Source organism: Anopheles darlingi, chromosome 2, assembly GCF_943734745.1.
Source record: "Anopheles darlingi chromosome 2, idAnoDarlMG_H_01, whole genome shotgun sequence".
NCBI lineage: Eukaryota > Metazoa > Arthropoda > Insecta > Diptera > Culicidae > Anopheles > Anopheles darlingi.
The window spans coordinates 9486772-9501771 of record NC_064874.1 but is presented as its reverse complement, the minus strand read 5'-3'; the positions used below and the strand labels follow the sequence as shown (position 1 = coordinate 9501771).

The 15000-nt window shown below is 51.6% G+C and overlaps 1 protein-coding gene across 2 annotated transcripts in view; it reads left to right on the top strand.

Moving 5' to 3' along the window:
* The window catches only part of LOC125948489 (neurobeachin-like protein 1), a 45955-nt gene that overhangs the window by 1188 nt on the left and 29767 nt on the right, over positions 1-15000 (top strand). Inside the window, exons 4-11 of one of the 2 annotated variants that reach the window (XM_049674619.1) lie at positions 1-45; positions 344-427; positions 770-919; positions 1009-1281; positions 1356-1678; positions 1754-3659; positions 3733-5646; positions 14874-15000. The exon at positions 1-45 is cut by the window's left edge and continues 234 nt beyond it; the exon at positions 14874-15000 is cut by the window's right edge and continues 23 nt beyond it. In XM_049674619.1, the coding sequence (XP_049530576.1) occupies positions 1-45; positions 344-427; positions 770-919; positions 1009-1281; positions 1356-1678; positions 1754-3659; positions 3733-5646; positions 14874-15000 (4822 nt within the window). The remainder of the gene's footprint in view (positions 46-343; positions 428-769; positions 920-1008; positions 1282-1355; positions 1679-1753; positions 3660-3732; positions 5647-14873) is intronic. The other variant, XM_049674620.1, reaches the window with a different exon arrangement.

Genomic DNA, 15000 nt, shown 5'->3' with positions numbered 1-15000 from the left:
AAAGATTTGGTCCACATTCTGGGCGCAATCATTGCGGGATCTCAGGTAAGGCCGTCGCCCTTGAATTTCGCTTTTAACGAGGTTCTACTTCCGGTGTTCCACTCCTTTTCTTTCTGTCTCTCTTTGCTGCGAGGTGCTTCTTAGGCTTCCCAAATTTTGAAGCATTCTCGTGCATTGGGCGTTCCTTTTTGGTTACTCCAGTGATTAATGTTGCATACTTTTGTTCCTCGCAAACTGGTTGTTTTGGGATCTTTGCTGTCTTACACGTTTTTCCTATTTCTCGATACTCTCCTTTTCCTTCTTCTTCTTCTTCTCCTCCTTTTACAACGTTCTCACATTACAGGCAGCTTTAGTTAATGTTCCGCTGCAAAATGTCAATTCGTATTCTTTAAATAATCCGGATGGTGAAGGAAGTAAGCGGGCTTCGGTGAGTTTGCTCTAGATAATCCTGTCGCATTATATTGCATGTTGTTTCAGTGTTTGTACTGTTAATGTGTGGTATACTATGTTTAGCGTCTAGAATTAGTGGTTTTCGTTTTTATTAGCGTAACAATGTTGTATATAGAATGTAGATAAGCCTAAGTGCGAGTATGTTTTGTACGTTTGAATAACACCTAACCAATAAACACCTTGCGGCTCATCATTGAGCCTATGGATAACAAGCATAACTATTGGTAGCCGAACACAGTAGCCTTCGATGATTGGTTGCGGCGCAGACAAGTAACGAACATGATTCTCGAACATCCCCACTTCCCCACATCGTCTATAGCATAATGGACTGCGTGCCGTGAGCCCCGCGACCGTTACCATTATCATAGATGTAATCTCCAAATGGGATAGCGAAGCGGAACTGCGACGTTTGATGCTTCAATGCTTTGCTCTGATGGCAGTCATTCTACAAAAATCTAGTCCCGAACAGGTAACATAATTGTTACGCTTCCTTCGATCGTCTGGACTAATCGCAAATCAATGTCGTTTAATTTTTTCGTTTTTCCTCTTCTCTTTTAGCGCCAAATTGACTTGTTGACCATATTCCAACTATACATCGGAGCGATCCATGAGTTGTTAAAAACGGAGCATTTCCTCACCAAATCCTTATCGACGGAAAGCTTCGAGCTGTCGCACGACAATGACTGCTGTATCGATGTCGGAGCACTCTGCGCATCGATCGCTACGATCGAACAGTTCATTCCGGAGCACTCCAATAAGCTGGTGCTGTGTAATGCGCTGTTTGAGGCAAAGTTTCTATCAAGCTTGGTGCAAATTCCAGAACAAACGAAGGTAATACCATCAACAGGGTAGTGAAGGATCATCGATGGTCAAACTAAACCTTGTTTGTTTGTTTCCTTACCCAGCGATGGAATGTCGATCGACAAATGATCGGAACGGTGCTAGTGAGAGCATTGCAGAGGTTATGCTATCACTCGGAGAAAATTCAGTACAATCTGCTGCACACCAACAGCATCAATGTGCTGTTCGATGGACTGAAGTGCTACGGTAAACCGTCGAAAGGCTTGATCGAACAGTGCCTTGGCTTTGCGTTCGATGACACCGATAGCCGTCAGGTGCACGTGTCTGTCGTTACGAAGCTAATCGAATGGATTCCACAGACGGATGAAGCCGAGCAGAGCATCATTAGCGAGGTGTTGCTGAGGAAGTGTGCTGGAACAATGCAATGGTAAGGAAAATAAGTGTTATACATGTCCTTCACAAACGTTGTGATTGATCGTCAAAATCGCCCTCGTCGTTACAGCAAGCAGCAAGTGTGCGCCCAGAAGACGATCAAACGCATCGTGGACGTGTGCCTGACGGACGGAAATCGCCTATCATTCAAGTGCACCATCAATCTGCTGAAGCTCATCGAAGAGCTGGCGAAATACAGCATCTTCCCGACGGAAGTGAACAGCCTGTTAAGGTTGCTGCGTCGCGAGGCACAGTTCGAACACCGTAAGCAGCTGCTGGAAACCATCCTGAGGATCTCGCATTATCGATCGACACTGGGCATTGCACCGGATAACTTTCTCGACATTCAAACCAACACGAGCGGAATAACGATACCGGAAATTCGAAAATGGGATACCGCCCATGGTTTCGTGTTTCACGCTTGGTTACGATTGGAAGAGGAGTGCACCATGGGAGGTCAGAACTATCGGCGTCAGTTATTCAGCTTGACGACCACGTATGGGACCGGGTACGAGTTCTTCATCCAGAGGAGCGGTAACTTTGTAGTGAGTGTAATCACGAAGAAGGAGTTCTTCACAGCCACGACCCAGTCGCCACAGCTGCTTGACGGCCGCTGGCATTCGATCACGGTGAGCGTCGTGCCACCGAAGCGCCTCTTCTCGTACCATCAGATCAATGTGTATATCGATGCTGCGCAAAAGCTGGGCTCAACGATGAAGTACGCCTCGTTTACGGAAGTCTTCCACTACTGCTCGATCGGTGCACCGTATAACAACTTTCGGAAGGTGTCACACACCTCACACCAATCCAACTCGGCCCGAATGAGTCCGGTGCCGGATGCTTCGCCCAGTGGTGAGCGAGAAGAGAAAGCAAAGTCTGGTCTCTTCCCCAACATCATCGAACGGACGTTCTTCCCCGGGTTGGTCTCACAGGTGCCGAACTACTTTACGCTACCGAGCAAGTCAACCACATCGCTTGATCCGAGCGTGAAATCGTATCCGATCGGAATGCAGGATCTAGTGTTCGGTGAGGCGGTCTGTCTGAAGGGTCAGCTGGGTGCCGTCTTGTTGGCCGACACGAACGTTAATCTGAAGAGTCTGTTTGAGGTCGGTCCCAATGTGGCCAGTGTGCTGGCAACCGACGTGATCGAGTCATTCGATATGGCCTCCAAGTTTGTGTTTTGCTTTGCACCCAGTGCCTGCTATGATGGACTGTGTTTGGATCTAGCACCCGGCAACCATTACAACGGGCACCTTGTCGCTAACGTGGCACAAACGCTCTCGATACAGAACGCATTGACGGGGATTGGCGGTATGGTAGCACTGCTTCCGGTACTGGACTATATCGCGCAGCTGCCCGCATCGGAAATTCCACCCTCCGATGAGCTTATCTCGCTCAGTCCGGTCGAATCGCCGTTAAAGGAAGAACACTTTGGCGACTGGGAGATGCTGCAGCTTAACTCACTGACCGAACCAAAGATCATACAGAATCAGATCGCATGCTTTCTGTGTCTGGTGCGTAACTTTATCGCCGGTAGCGAGGTGAACAAGGAGAATATGCTGAAGAACGATGTGATTGCCATTATGAGCACGCTGCTGCAGAGGTGTCATGAACGGTTGTTTGACGTGAACGTGCTGATGGCGGTGCAGCTTCTGATCGAATCGCTACAGAACGAAATGCCGACCGGACACGTGGAGCTGCTGCATGTGCTGCATCGGGATTTGGTGTTTAACTTTCGCATCTGGGCAAAGGCCCAGTTCCAGATCGTCATCGGACATATCCAGTACATCAGCACCCTCATCAAGGATGATCGGAAGTATTTTCGGCGCAACTTTGGCATTCAGTATTTGCTAGACGTGATACATGAGCATTTTACCGTCAACACCAACCTTACGCCACAGGATGCAAAGATGGTGCGTGAGTCTCTGTTGCGTATCGTTCGGTACTACATACAAAAGGAGGTTAACATCAAGGAGGTACGTGCCAGCAAACCGGCATGATGATGTGCCCATTCGTTCAGCGCTTATAAGCTTTTTCTTTTCATTGTAGATATCGACCCTGTTGACATTCCTTACGACGCAAAAGCATGAAGGGACGGTTAGTGAGATTATCGAGATGTTGCTGCTGTTGATCGAAGGCAAGCACGTGAAGGATCAAATCTTTCTGCTCATGTACGAGCCACATATGGCCGAGGCTATGTATACGCTGTTCATCGATCGTAACTTTGGGCGGGATGTGCACATGAAGCTGATCAAGTTCATCGGCGGCATGCTGAACACGAAGCGCATCTCAAGCAAACACAAGGCCGCGCTGCGACTGTATGAGCCGACCATTGAGTGCCACAGTCTGTATCCAGGGCTGTTCTCCTTCATGTTACCATTCGAGCTACAACCGGATGTAATGCTCGGTTTGCTGGACCTAAACCTAGCATCCGACACGGAGATGGGTTACGCCGGGGCACTCTGTTTGATCTATCACGCCAATCTCTGCAGCGTAACGCTGAAGCTGGAAATCGCCAGGCGGCTGATGACGAGTACGTTCACCAAACCGAAGGCACCACAAATGATCGCCAAACAGGTGGGCTGGCAGGAGTCTATCGCACGGCTGCTAATCAAGAAACCGGTAGAGAACCGGGGTGCTGCTGGGACCGCAGACAAAGAGCAGGACAATATACTGACCGATATGGATGAGGTGGTGAAGCGGGAAAGTGAATCATCGGTCGCTGTTAGCGCCACCGGGGACGATTTGATCGTATTCGATGATGAAACGCTCGAGCTGCACGTGCAGGACGGAAGCAAGCACCTGAACTCGTTCATGTCCGAGGCGGCAACGGCAATCGAGCATGAAATCAAAGAGCTAGCAGATACGGTACAGGAAGCGGTAGTGGACAACATTACGTCCTCCATCACGTCCGTCTACTCGGTAATACGGCAGAAGACATCAGACATTCAGGATACGATCGGTACAGCGCTGACGCTCAGCTTCGAAGATGCTACCGCGGGCAGCCGGAAGAAGAAATCATCGCTCAGCAGTAGCAGCGAGGAGAATGTGTCCCTCGACGAGTCCTGCTCGCAGGCCGGCACCGCATCGATGGGCAGGGAAGATCTGCAGTCGACCAAGAGCATCGACGAGCTGGACTGTAGCGCGGGGAATAGTGGCGAATCGCCGAGTGTCAAGTATGATGAGGAAAACGACGAAGAGAATCTGGTCTGCGAAGTGTCGAACAGTCTGTTTACGATCCTGTGGCGCGGGGTGGAGAATTCCAACGATTCCTGGCAGGAACGTGGCCAGGTGATGGCGTGCATTAATCTGATCGCGCTGAACAACGAACTGTACTGCTCGCATCTGAGCCTTCGGTTGCGCATCCTAGAGATGGGCGTCCAGGCGGCGCTGATCGATTTGGGAGAAAATGCTCAGCTGCCCGTAACACATCAGCAAAACGCGGCGCAACTACTTCGACTGGCCTACGACCTGGTGGTGCTTGATCCCAACGAGGATGGATCAAAGAAATGCTCCGTGAAGCTACTGGACGGTGTTCTCTCGCTGCTGGACATACTGATGGTGTTTCAGCAGAGTAGCAGCGACGATTGGTCCGAGATGTCACACCTGTGCCTGGGTCTGCTGCTCAAGTGTTCACACAACGCTAACTCGGACATTGTGGCGATGGCGACGGCCAAGCTGCACGCGCTTCTGCAAAATCGCATCAATCAGGATCCGGCCGAAATCGGGTACTTGATGTACAGCTTGAACCAAGCGATCAGTAACGCGATCGAGGTCGATAATTCGGAGCAGTACTCATTCCTGATCCCGGTGATGAAAGCGCTGCTGGAGAAGTCACGCACCGTGCTGGGTCTGGCGACGCATACGCCCGACCTTCCGGCCACCTCTTCCGGGCCGATCTTCTTCCAGGACTTCCAAACGTACTGTACCAGCCGTCAGTGGACCTCGTTCATCGATAAAAAGGTAAGTCTGATCAGGCTATTAAAAGGAGGAGGAACATACATACTTACTTAAGGGGCCAGTGTTAAATCTGGAGGACCCAAGCAGACTTTTAGCACTGAGTAGTCCTCGGTAGTCGTTATGGCGTAAGCGTACGCCAATAGCAGTCGTGTGAGTTTCAGAGCTCCGCGTGATGTCGGGCGTATGAGGTAAAGGACCTATATAGTGCCAACATCGTCCTTAGGCTCATGTTTAGCTGCATAGACCGGTCATCCGGATTGGTATCTCAAAGGAAACGCTCTTCACTCTCGGTTCAACTACTGCATCCCAAGCGCCGTGGTGGTGGGCCTGCTCGTTTATTGGCTAACCTTACAGCTAATCTAATATAAATAGTCTTTCCATTCTTCACCTACTCGTAAAAGAACGCGTTACCGCCGCACCATTACCACATCACCATTTCCCCCGCATCACTCACGCGGTGACCGATGGGTTCGTTGTCGCCTCCGACAGTTCCTTCTTTTTCCGGTGACCCCTATAGCGCGTCCCGATGTCACTAATTTCATCGTAATTCTCATCATCATCATCCTCATCCAGCATGGTATAGTCGAGGCTAGCGGCACTGCGATAGTGCAGCATATCGCGCCTTCTCGTTGGCCTCAAATCCACCGGAACCGACGCGGATCCAGCCGTGGCTTGGCTCGAACCGGCGTAGTAACTTTTGGAGTTTGATTTCTGGATGGAAAGTATGTTCAGCTCATCGTTGACGTTCGATTTTGTCCCGGACCGTTGCGTCCCCTTGCCCTGGCCAGCAGCATTCGTTTGGAAGAAGTTCGTGCCCAGCTCGCGGTTCGATCCATCATCACCGTTCGTAGCTTTGTTTCCCGTTGCCGCCGGCGGTGACCGTTGTCGATCTTTCGACTGCCCGGCGGTCGTCGACTGTTTGTTCTGGGACGAAAGCAGCACAAAATTAGACGGTGCCCGTTCGGTATCGCCAACCCGTGACAACGTGACACCCGCCGGTTTCGAGTGTTTAATCTGTTTCTTCGGTTCAAACTCGAGAAACTCATCGGCATCGATCGCCACCTGATGGAAGTCGGAGCTAGAACCGAACGCATCGCGCAGATCGTCCGTATCGAGATTGTGTGCGATCGTCGGTCCCGGTAGGATCGGTTTTTTCTTCCTGCGCGTCCTTATGCGTCCCTTACCACCCGCCAGGGAACCGGGGAACTGTTCACCATCGGATGTTCCATCCGAACCGAAGGAAGTTGGTTGGTGTTGACTTTTTACGGGAATTTTTTGCGATTCCGAGGCACCCTCGTAGTACGAGGTGAAGGAGGTGAAAGGATCATTGTCACTGCCGAGGTTCGGGAAGGTGTTTCCACTGCCTGGCGGTTTATTGGGGTTCGTTTTGGTTGGCGTGTGGAATTGATCCTGATCGTACCGGGTCGGTAGGCTCGGTATGTACTCCTCGCTTGCATCGCTCGTACTGTGGGAGGTGGAATGGGTGGAGCTGACACCACCACCGCCACCGACACCACCATAATGCGGTGTTCGCTTGTACGCGGACGTATCGAAGTCATGCGATGGTTCGAAGAGGTTCGATTTGGAGTTCGTTATCGGTACCTCGTACGATGTGAGAGGCGTTTTGTAGGGATCCTTCTTGTACGTTTCCAGTGGTAGCTGTGGCTTGACGTTAGCATCGAGACCGAACGAACCAATCTCCGAGTAGAAGCTACCACTACCCTTACCGCTCGCCCCGGACGGTGTCGTGTAGGTGTTGATGGCCGTTGAGTCAGCAAAGTGTGGCTGCAGTTTACCACCCAAGGAAGAGGAGGAGGACGATGGGTGCGTGAAGCTGTGCGAGTATCCACCGGCCGGACCGTGCCCCGATGGTTTGCTTCCGGTAAGCAAATGATCAAATCCGCTCGTCGGAGAGGATGGCGAATCCAGGAAGGACGGTACTTTCGAATCGAACACACTGGGACCATTCCCGAAACTGGTTTTCGATAGACCGGCGCCACCGAAGGCGGTACTGTCGAAGCTCGTGGGCTTGTGGGAACCGTAGGAACTGCCATGGTAGCTCGGTTTAGACGAGCCAAAGCTTAGCGAGCTCTCGAAGCTGCCGCCGGGTTTACTGCCGAACGAGGGTCCAGTTGGCAGCAGCTCGTAACTGGCTGGTGATTTCCCGAAGGAAGAGCCTTCGTAACTGGTAATGATGGATGACGATGGGCCACCAATACCACTGCTGCCACCGCCGTAAGCGAACGGAGGCGAACCGAACGTTGGTGATGGATGGATCGATGAGCTGTAGCTACTGCTTACCGGTGGCTCACCAAATGATCCATGATGATGATGGTGCTGTTGTTGCTGCTGCTGCTGCTGGTGATGGTGATCGGCAAACGGGCTATCGAAGCTGGAACTGAACGGATCTTCGATGCTCTGCGGTACGTAGTGGGAGAGCGGTGCATAGTTGACGTTCGGGGGGCCGTACTTGACGCGTGGTTTCGATGATGGTCTCCGGGGTGGTCTCGGTTTGCGGCCCCGCGATCCTGGGCCGGGCGGCAGCTTTGGACGTCGCTTGATCACGCGATGTATCTCGATATCGTGACGCTTGGTGCGATGCAGCGCCACGGTACCATCAGCAGCAGTAGCAGCAGTGGCATCACTCTTTAGGTCTTCCTGTGTGCCGTCATCAGGCTGCAGCTCTTCCGCGAGTACCAGCGCTACAAAGAGCTGAGGAAGAGAAGAGTTCCAATGAAGTTTCGCATATGAACATGTGTTGTATGTGTGCTGGATAGACAATTTTACCGGATGTTGGTATGTGTAATTGTGAGTTTAGGGTAATTCGGGCCAAAAATTACATCCTTTTAGAGGATTTATTGTCAAAATATTTGGTAAACCAGTTTTCAAGTTATGATGACGATATCTTTGGCATTTTTTTTTTCGATTGTTCCAAACATTTTCCACGACATTCTTGAAAGGTTCTGCATTCCTGAAAATTCATAAATGGGGAATGTTGGGACAAAAGTATAATGTTAAATCCCTCTTTCAATACTACAAAGCCACTTGTGCTCTTATACTCTTTGCACAACATACTACAAGAAAGAATTCCGATTCTTCTGCAACATTCTCGAACGACGAACCAAGCAGGCGGCGATCTCTCGCTAGAAGATAATGGCCGCTCTCCACAATACCGAGTGCGCGCTTCTTCGCCATCACCACACAGCACGTGAAACCGTGCGAAGGGCAGTGGTAAGCACGTGAAGTTGAACCCGCACGAGAACGTGTCGAAGGCCACGTGCTTTTTGCGTGACCCAAGCCGGTGACGGCTCTCGCCGCCTGCTAGTTTCATCAGCTCAAGGAGGGTAAGGTAAGCGGGTCTAGCGGGAGTACCAGATACCAGTCGGTCTAGTCGATCCGGCCCCGGTCACCATCCACGGGAGGACGGTCACACCCAACCCCAAAGACCGAGTTGGAATGACCGAGAAAAAACCCTTTGAAACAACACCTTTCGCCCAGCCCCGGTGCAACGTCGTAGAATGCAATCTTGCTGCAACGAGCGTCGGCCAACCGCTCCCCCCCCCCCCCACCATCGCCCTTTGCCCCACACCCAAGTGAATGCATTCGCTGTGAGTCGTGCGCGGCTTTTGTCGCCCGTCGCTAGAGCAGCCAGCATTAGGCGCAGCAAAAGGTGAAACCCACCCAAATGGTCCATGGTTCCAGCGCCTTGGTTCGAACATAAATTATCCGGAGATCGGTCGGCGACGGTGGTGACGGGGGACGACGACGGTGACCTGCAAGGGTGCCGCAGACGCCCATCGCTTCGCAATTGAATGTTTGTGGTGCGTGCCGGTGCCGCACGGTGACCGTCATCGACCGCCGGTCGCCCTAGTAGGTGACGGTATACCGTGGTAACCCCCACTCTCCACCTCCTCCACCGCCTGGCATGCCTGAACGCCGCCCGAAAAGCGCGTTCGAAGTGGGTTTATGGTGGCTTTACATTTCCACGCGATAGCGCACCAGGGCATGTCGTGGCATGGCATGGCGCGGTTCCAACATGGCTCGAGGTTGGGCCAGTTTTTCTTTTCCTCCGTCCACATACACACACACACACACACACACACACTCACATGGGGGGGTGTATAGGTGAGGAAAAACAGGTTTGCTCCCCGCCCGCCATGGGGTCGATGGAAATGACCATTACGACTTTCGATTTCCACCGATCCGTTTGTGCGGTCGCGCACCCCAAGAAGACGCTCTCACTCTTCCTCCCTCTCTCTCTCTCCCACCACCCGTGGTGGTAACTTTCCTGTTTGATTTGCGCATTATAATCCGCAGGATAAGTCGATTTCGATTCCGAGATAATGTGACCGTCTTGTGCGGTGTTCTCGTCGTCGCTTGCTAATCTGTTTCGCTCGCTGCAGCTGTGGATCTGCGCGAACGGCGGTATGGTGGTGCTGATCGTACTTCAATTTCTCCTGCCATCCGTCGTCCGACAGTGTGCTGTCTTGTTGTGAAGTTAGACGTATGACTTCCATGTGCGGATAGATTCCCTGCGAGATCTTTCCCGGCTTTTCATTTCCATCGTAGTAATCCGGGCTCGATCCGGGTCCGGGCACCCGTGCATTATGTTGCAACAATTTATGCCATCGTTTTGCGCTTACATTTTCAGCCATTATGCTACAACAGAAGGGTCGCGCAAGTGAGAAATTATAATCAGCAAAAAAAACCATGCACCCGCAGTGTGTCTCTTCCCGCCCATTAAATCGTGCAGAGAAAGTGTTCCGATTCGGAAACCCGCGGTAGTAGTTACCAGGGAAACGGAAATGACATCGGCAACGCCAATGGTTGCTGTGACTGCTACTGCTGTTCGGAGTCAAAAAAGCGACGCATTACAAGAGATCACGCACTTGACATTATTTCGTTCGTACGCTCGCTCGCTTGGTTGCTTGGATGTGATAAGCCACATAAATCGTGCCACCATATTAAGGCGGCATCATTATGTAAAGCAACGCACACGCAGGCTAGTAGTAGCAGCAACTTGAGGGAAAACCGAGCTGATTGATATATTTATGCGTCCCGAAAGCACACACACGGCGAAGCTCCAGAGAGTGAGTTACGGTGTTACACGGAAAGGGTTTTATGTCACTAATGGCGGGATGTGCGTGGTGCATCCTCTGATCACCGTTTTGTGCTGGTCAACCAGGGTCTAGCTGTTACGTTGCTACGTTCTCGTCCGATGCCATTAGCTAATAAGCGTAGCGCTTCTTCGTTTCAGGAGGACGAGAAAGAGGTGTACCAGTAGGATGAATGCTTCTCTCTCTCTCTCTCTCTTCCACCGAGAAGGTAGATATGTAAATCTCTAATGGATATCGGAAGTGACGCCTTGTAAGAAAAGAGCATAATGGGTGTAGCAGCAGCAAGTTTGTTGCATTAATGATACGGTTAGGGGAAAAAAATGGTTTTCTAATCTTGGAATTGCATTTTGATTAGGGACCGGCGGAGGAGGGAGCTTCCTTTGTTGTTTTGTTTTCCTCTTCTGCAAGAAAACCGTGCCGACGAGCATGCACATCGACCGTTTGAACTTCGGAACAATAAACCGGACGCATCACGCGTGCGTGCGTGCGTGCGTTCGATGCTCGTCGATCTGCTACATTAACTATTCTGGGCGAGAGTGCGGCATGTCGACAAAAAAGGTGAAGCCACACACAGACATCTTCGGAACACTTTCGCCTCCGCCCGCCACATAATGCGCCGCCGCCCCCGTCTATAATCATAAATGAGCTGCATGTGATTTTCACTAATTACGTTGATTTGGTCTCGGTCTCGCGGCACGGCGCGGCGCGTGCGCGTGCTATCAATGTCGTCCGCCTTTCCCATCGTAGTGCACATTGCTAATGGTAGCAACACAATGGCAGCTCTTGCTAATGTTTAATAGCGTGTTTCGTCGCCGAGCGTCTTTTCCTGTCTGGGCGTTTCTTATCACCGGCATTGTGTGAAAAAAAAACACCATCTCACCGGCGCCATGTTTGGCACAGTCTGCTCGGTGGCTTCACCATAAAAGATGGGGCCAATCCGTTCCGTGCTCAATTTGCTGAATCTAGTACGCTCGATGCTTTTAGCATTTTATGACGCCAGGGTTCGTCGCTTACACTCCTCAGCTCACTCAGCAAACGGAAGCCTGCCATTTGGGGCTCGCGCCTCCGACGTCGTTGTCGTCGTTGTAAAATGCTAAATCGCACCACTTTTCGCTGCATTTCCATTCCCGGATCAGTTTTGCGGATTTTCGGTTTTAGAGAGAGAGAGAGATATTTACCAACAAGAGCAGCTGCTGCCAGCAGGAGGCCATCTTGGCACGCGTGTGCCCGTAACCTTCAATTCACTCGCTCACTCGCGGCAAGCACGCACCCGAGCAACAGTACTACACGATCTGCGATCTCTTTACGTCGCCGATCATTAAGGACGCGACCGCCTTTTTTTCCTTTCCCGGCCTGCTATGTGCTTTAAAAACACGTCTTTCACGACACATACACACGCACGCAATGTCATACACCCCGAGGGGGGAAATCCTAGTAGCACACACGCACTACGGAAAAGCACTTGAGCAATCCTTCCCCCAAAAACGGAACGGAAACGGGTCTAGGCGCTCCGTCGCGGTCCGCGTTTCTCAACTTTCTTTGCAAAACTAACCGGCCCACTCGACGGAGGATCTTCTTTTATAAATTTCCAACCACCCAATGGGGGCTCCTCTTCTTCTACATTCTCTGTGTCTCTCTCGCTCTCTCTCTCTGTTTCTCTTTCTTTGATCCCACCGGGCAGCTCCGGGTCGGTAGCTTCCGCTAGCGCCTAGCGTGGTGGAACCGGAGGAAAGCGAGGCGCGAAAACATTGCCGACCAAACGAACTGAACCGATCGAACGAACCGACAGACCTCCGCCGGGACCTCACGATGAAGGAGAAAAGCGCGCGCGTGTGTGTATGTGTACGACGACGGTGCGAAGGTTCGAAAGAAATGGCATACAATCGGACACAGATTGCCCGATGGAACGGAAGGTGGCGGAAGGTGGTTATCTCCTTCCTCCGAGCAGAGAGCGCACCGCTCGTCGTTGTTGTTTGTGACGACGGTGCTGTTGTTGTTGCTGCTGCTGGGAGAAAATGCTTGGGAGCACGAGTTCGTGCGAAAAGTGGAAAACCACTCACCAGCTGGGAGACGAAAACCGGTACCCGTGTGGGGTCCCAGCTCGTACGGTGACATCCACTGGCACCACACGGGAAGGCCCCTGGTGCTTGGCGCAATCGTATTAAGTATTTCCATTTTCATCGATTTTGGATTCGACTTAAAAATAACAAAAAAAAAAATCTAAAAAAAAGACACCCCAAGGCTGTAGAGGACACGAGTAAGCGGTCTGTTAATGCTGGACCTAGACCAGGAAGCTGGACCATTTCAAATCCCATTAAAAAAAACTGAAGAAATTCATATTTTGCTTGAAACGAATGCTGATTCCTGTTCAGTTCGAAACTGGTTGTACACACACCAACCGGTGGAAGGGGTGTGTGTGTGCCATTGACATGTGTCACTCTTACTTTTTTGTGCACGCCGCACGTGTGTACTCCCGACTGGAAAAGGGGGCCAGGTAGCTAGGGGGTACGAAATGTGACACATTATCCACCCGGATCGCCCGGCTTAAATTGAAAGCTGATGGCATCTCATTTGTATCGAACGCGCCTGGAACTGTGGCCAGACTGGCCAGAGGGGAGAACTGCAAACAGCTTTCCCCCGCCGACCTAAGTAGGCTACTACCTCGACGACAGAAGCCTTGAACTTGGACGCCTGCCTACTTGGATGCCGAATGGTGCTGTAAAATGAGTCAAAAATTTCAAAAGCAAAACATTCGCCACCGTCTCGGCCTGCCTGGACTGCCTGTGACTGGAGGACCCTCAGCAGAGGTAACGGGGTAAGGAGATCACCGAAACCGCACGCGCACAAGACGGGAAGCAACAGGAACCGGTAGAGTCGGATCGGGATCACCAAAAGAGGGAAGGTTGCAGAATGCGACGTGCGACGCGTGGCTAAGGTGAAGCAGGTTTCCAGTGGAGGGGGCAGCTACTCGCTGGTTACGCTGATCGACGTGGACTACGCCGAGTTTTGCGATCCCCGTTTAATGATGTTTGTTGTTCATTTCCTGCCAGAGAATCCATGCTGCAGCTCGACCGGTACATGATCATGTTCTTCGCGTGATCCGCTCCCGGGTCCGGTTCGTGACTGTATTTGTTTGCGCTTTCCGGTTCCAAACGCTAGGCAGACGTTAGGTAGCGTTAGGTGATCGAGCAATAAAAAAGGGCTGTTAAAGGGCTAGGCGAGCCAGCTGGCCGCTTCCTAGCCCTAACTTCCTGCTTCCTGCCAATCGGTGAGGGCGATCGAGGCTCGTCCTCATCGAGCGCGTGGAGCGCGCGCCCGGCGACGAGGGACCGGTTCGATTGAAAGCATTTGCAAGCTCTGACCAACCGACCGACGAGATGATTGACGATGATTGGTCTCTGTTGTTCCTTCTAACACATGCACATGCAGGCGCGCAATGCAATGCTGCTATTGCCGCTCTAGCGAGATCAGCTCTAGCGGAAGTGCTGCTGCTGCTGCTGCTGTTGCACTTTCGCTGCTGCCACAAGAGAGCGCGAGATGCAGCGAGAGAGAGGTGATCACGGGACTGCAAACAGCGGTGATCATCGCATACCATAATCGAATGGTTCGTTGTGATCAGCACACAGCGAGGGAAAGCCACACAGCATCTTCGTCCTCTGGTTGGTGGCTCTGTGTAACTCCTCCCGTGTGAAGTAACGACGACGATGGTGCATGCGATATTGTTGCCATTCCTGTCGATTGGCCATCGCTTCCTCGTTCCTGAATGAAACAGAGAGAGAGGAGGAAGCCGGAGACGAAGGCGGACAGGAAAGAATTGGTGGCCCTTTTTTCCATTTCGTGATCCCTTTAAAGGTTACCGAACGTTACGCTAGCAGCAAGCGTCGTCGGCTAGAGGTTTGTCGTTACTCACTGGTTACCGAAGGAGTCATCGGTGATTATGACTTCCTCGTATGCCAATGATGATGCCCCATTGAACAGTGGGACACACACTAGCGGCTGAGACCCTTGCCTGCGAGGAATGGTGAAAGATTGATTGCTTTACAAAGTATTCGTATTCGTGCGTGTTTTCTTCCTTCACATAACGTGGCACTTGTTTGATCTTTTTCTCCACAGATCAAACCACTGTTCAGTGCGTACCAGAAGGATCTATCCAACACGCTCTGGGAACCGCTGAACACGTTTTGGGCCGAGTGCTACGAGTCGTGCAAGCTGTCCTCACAGAGGCGCGCCAAGCTGCAGA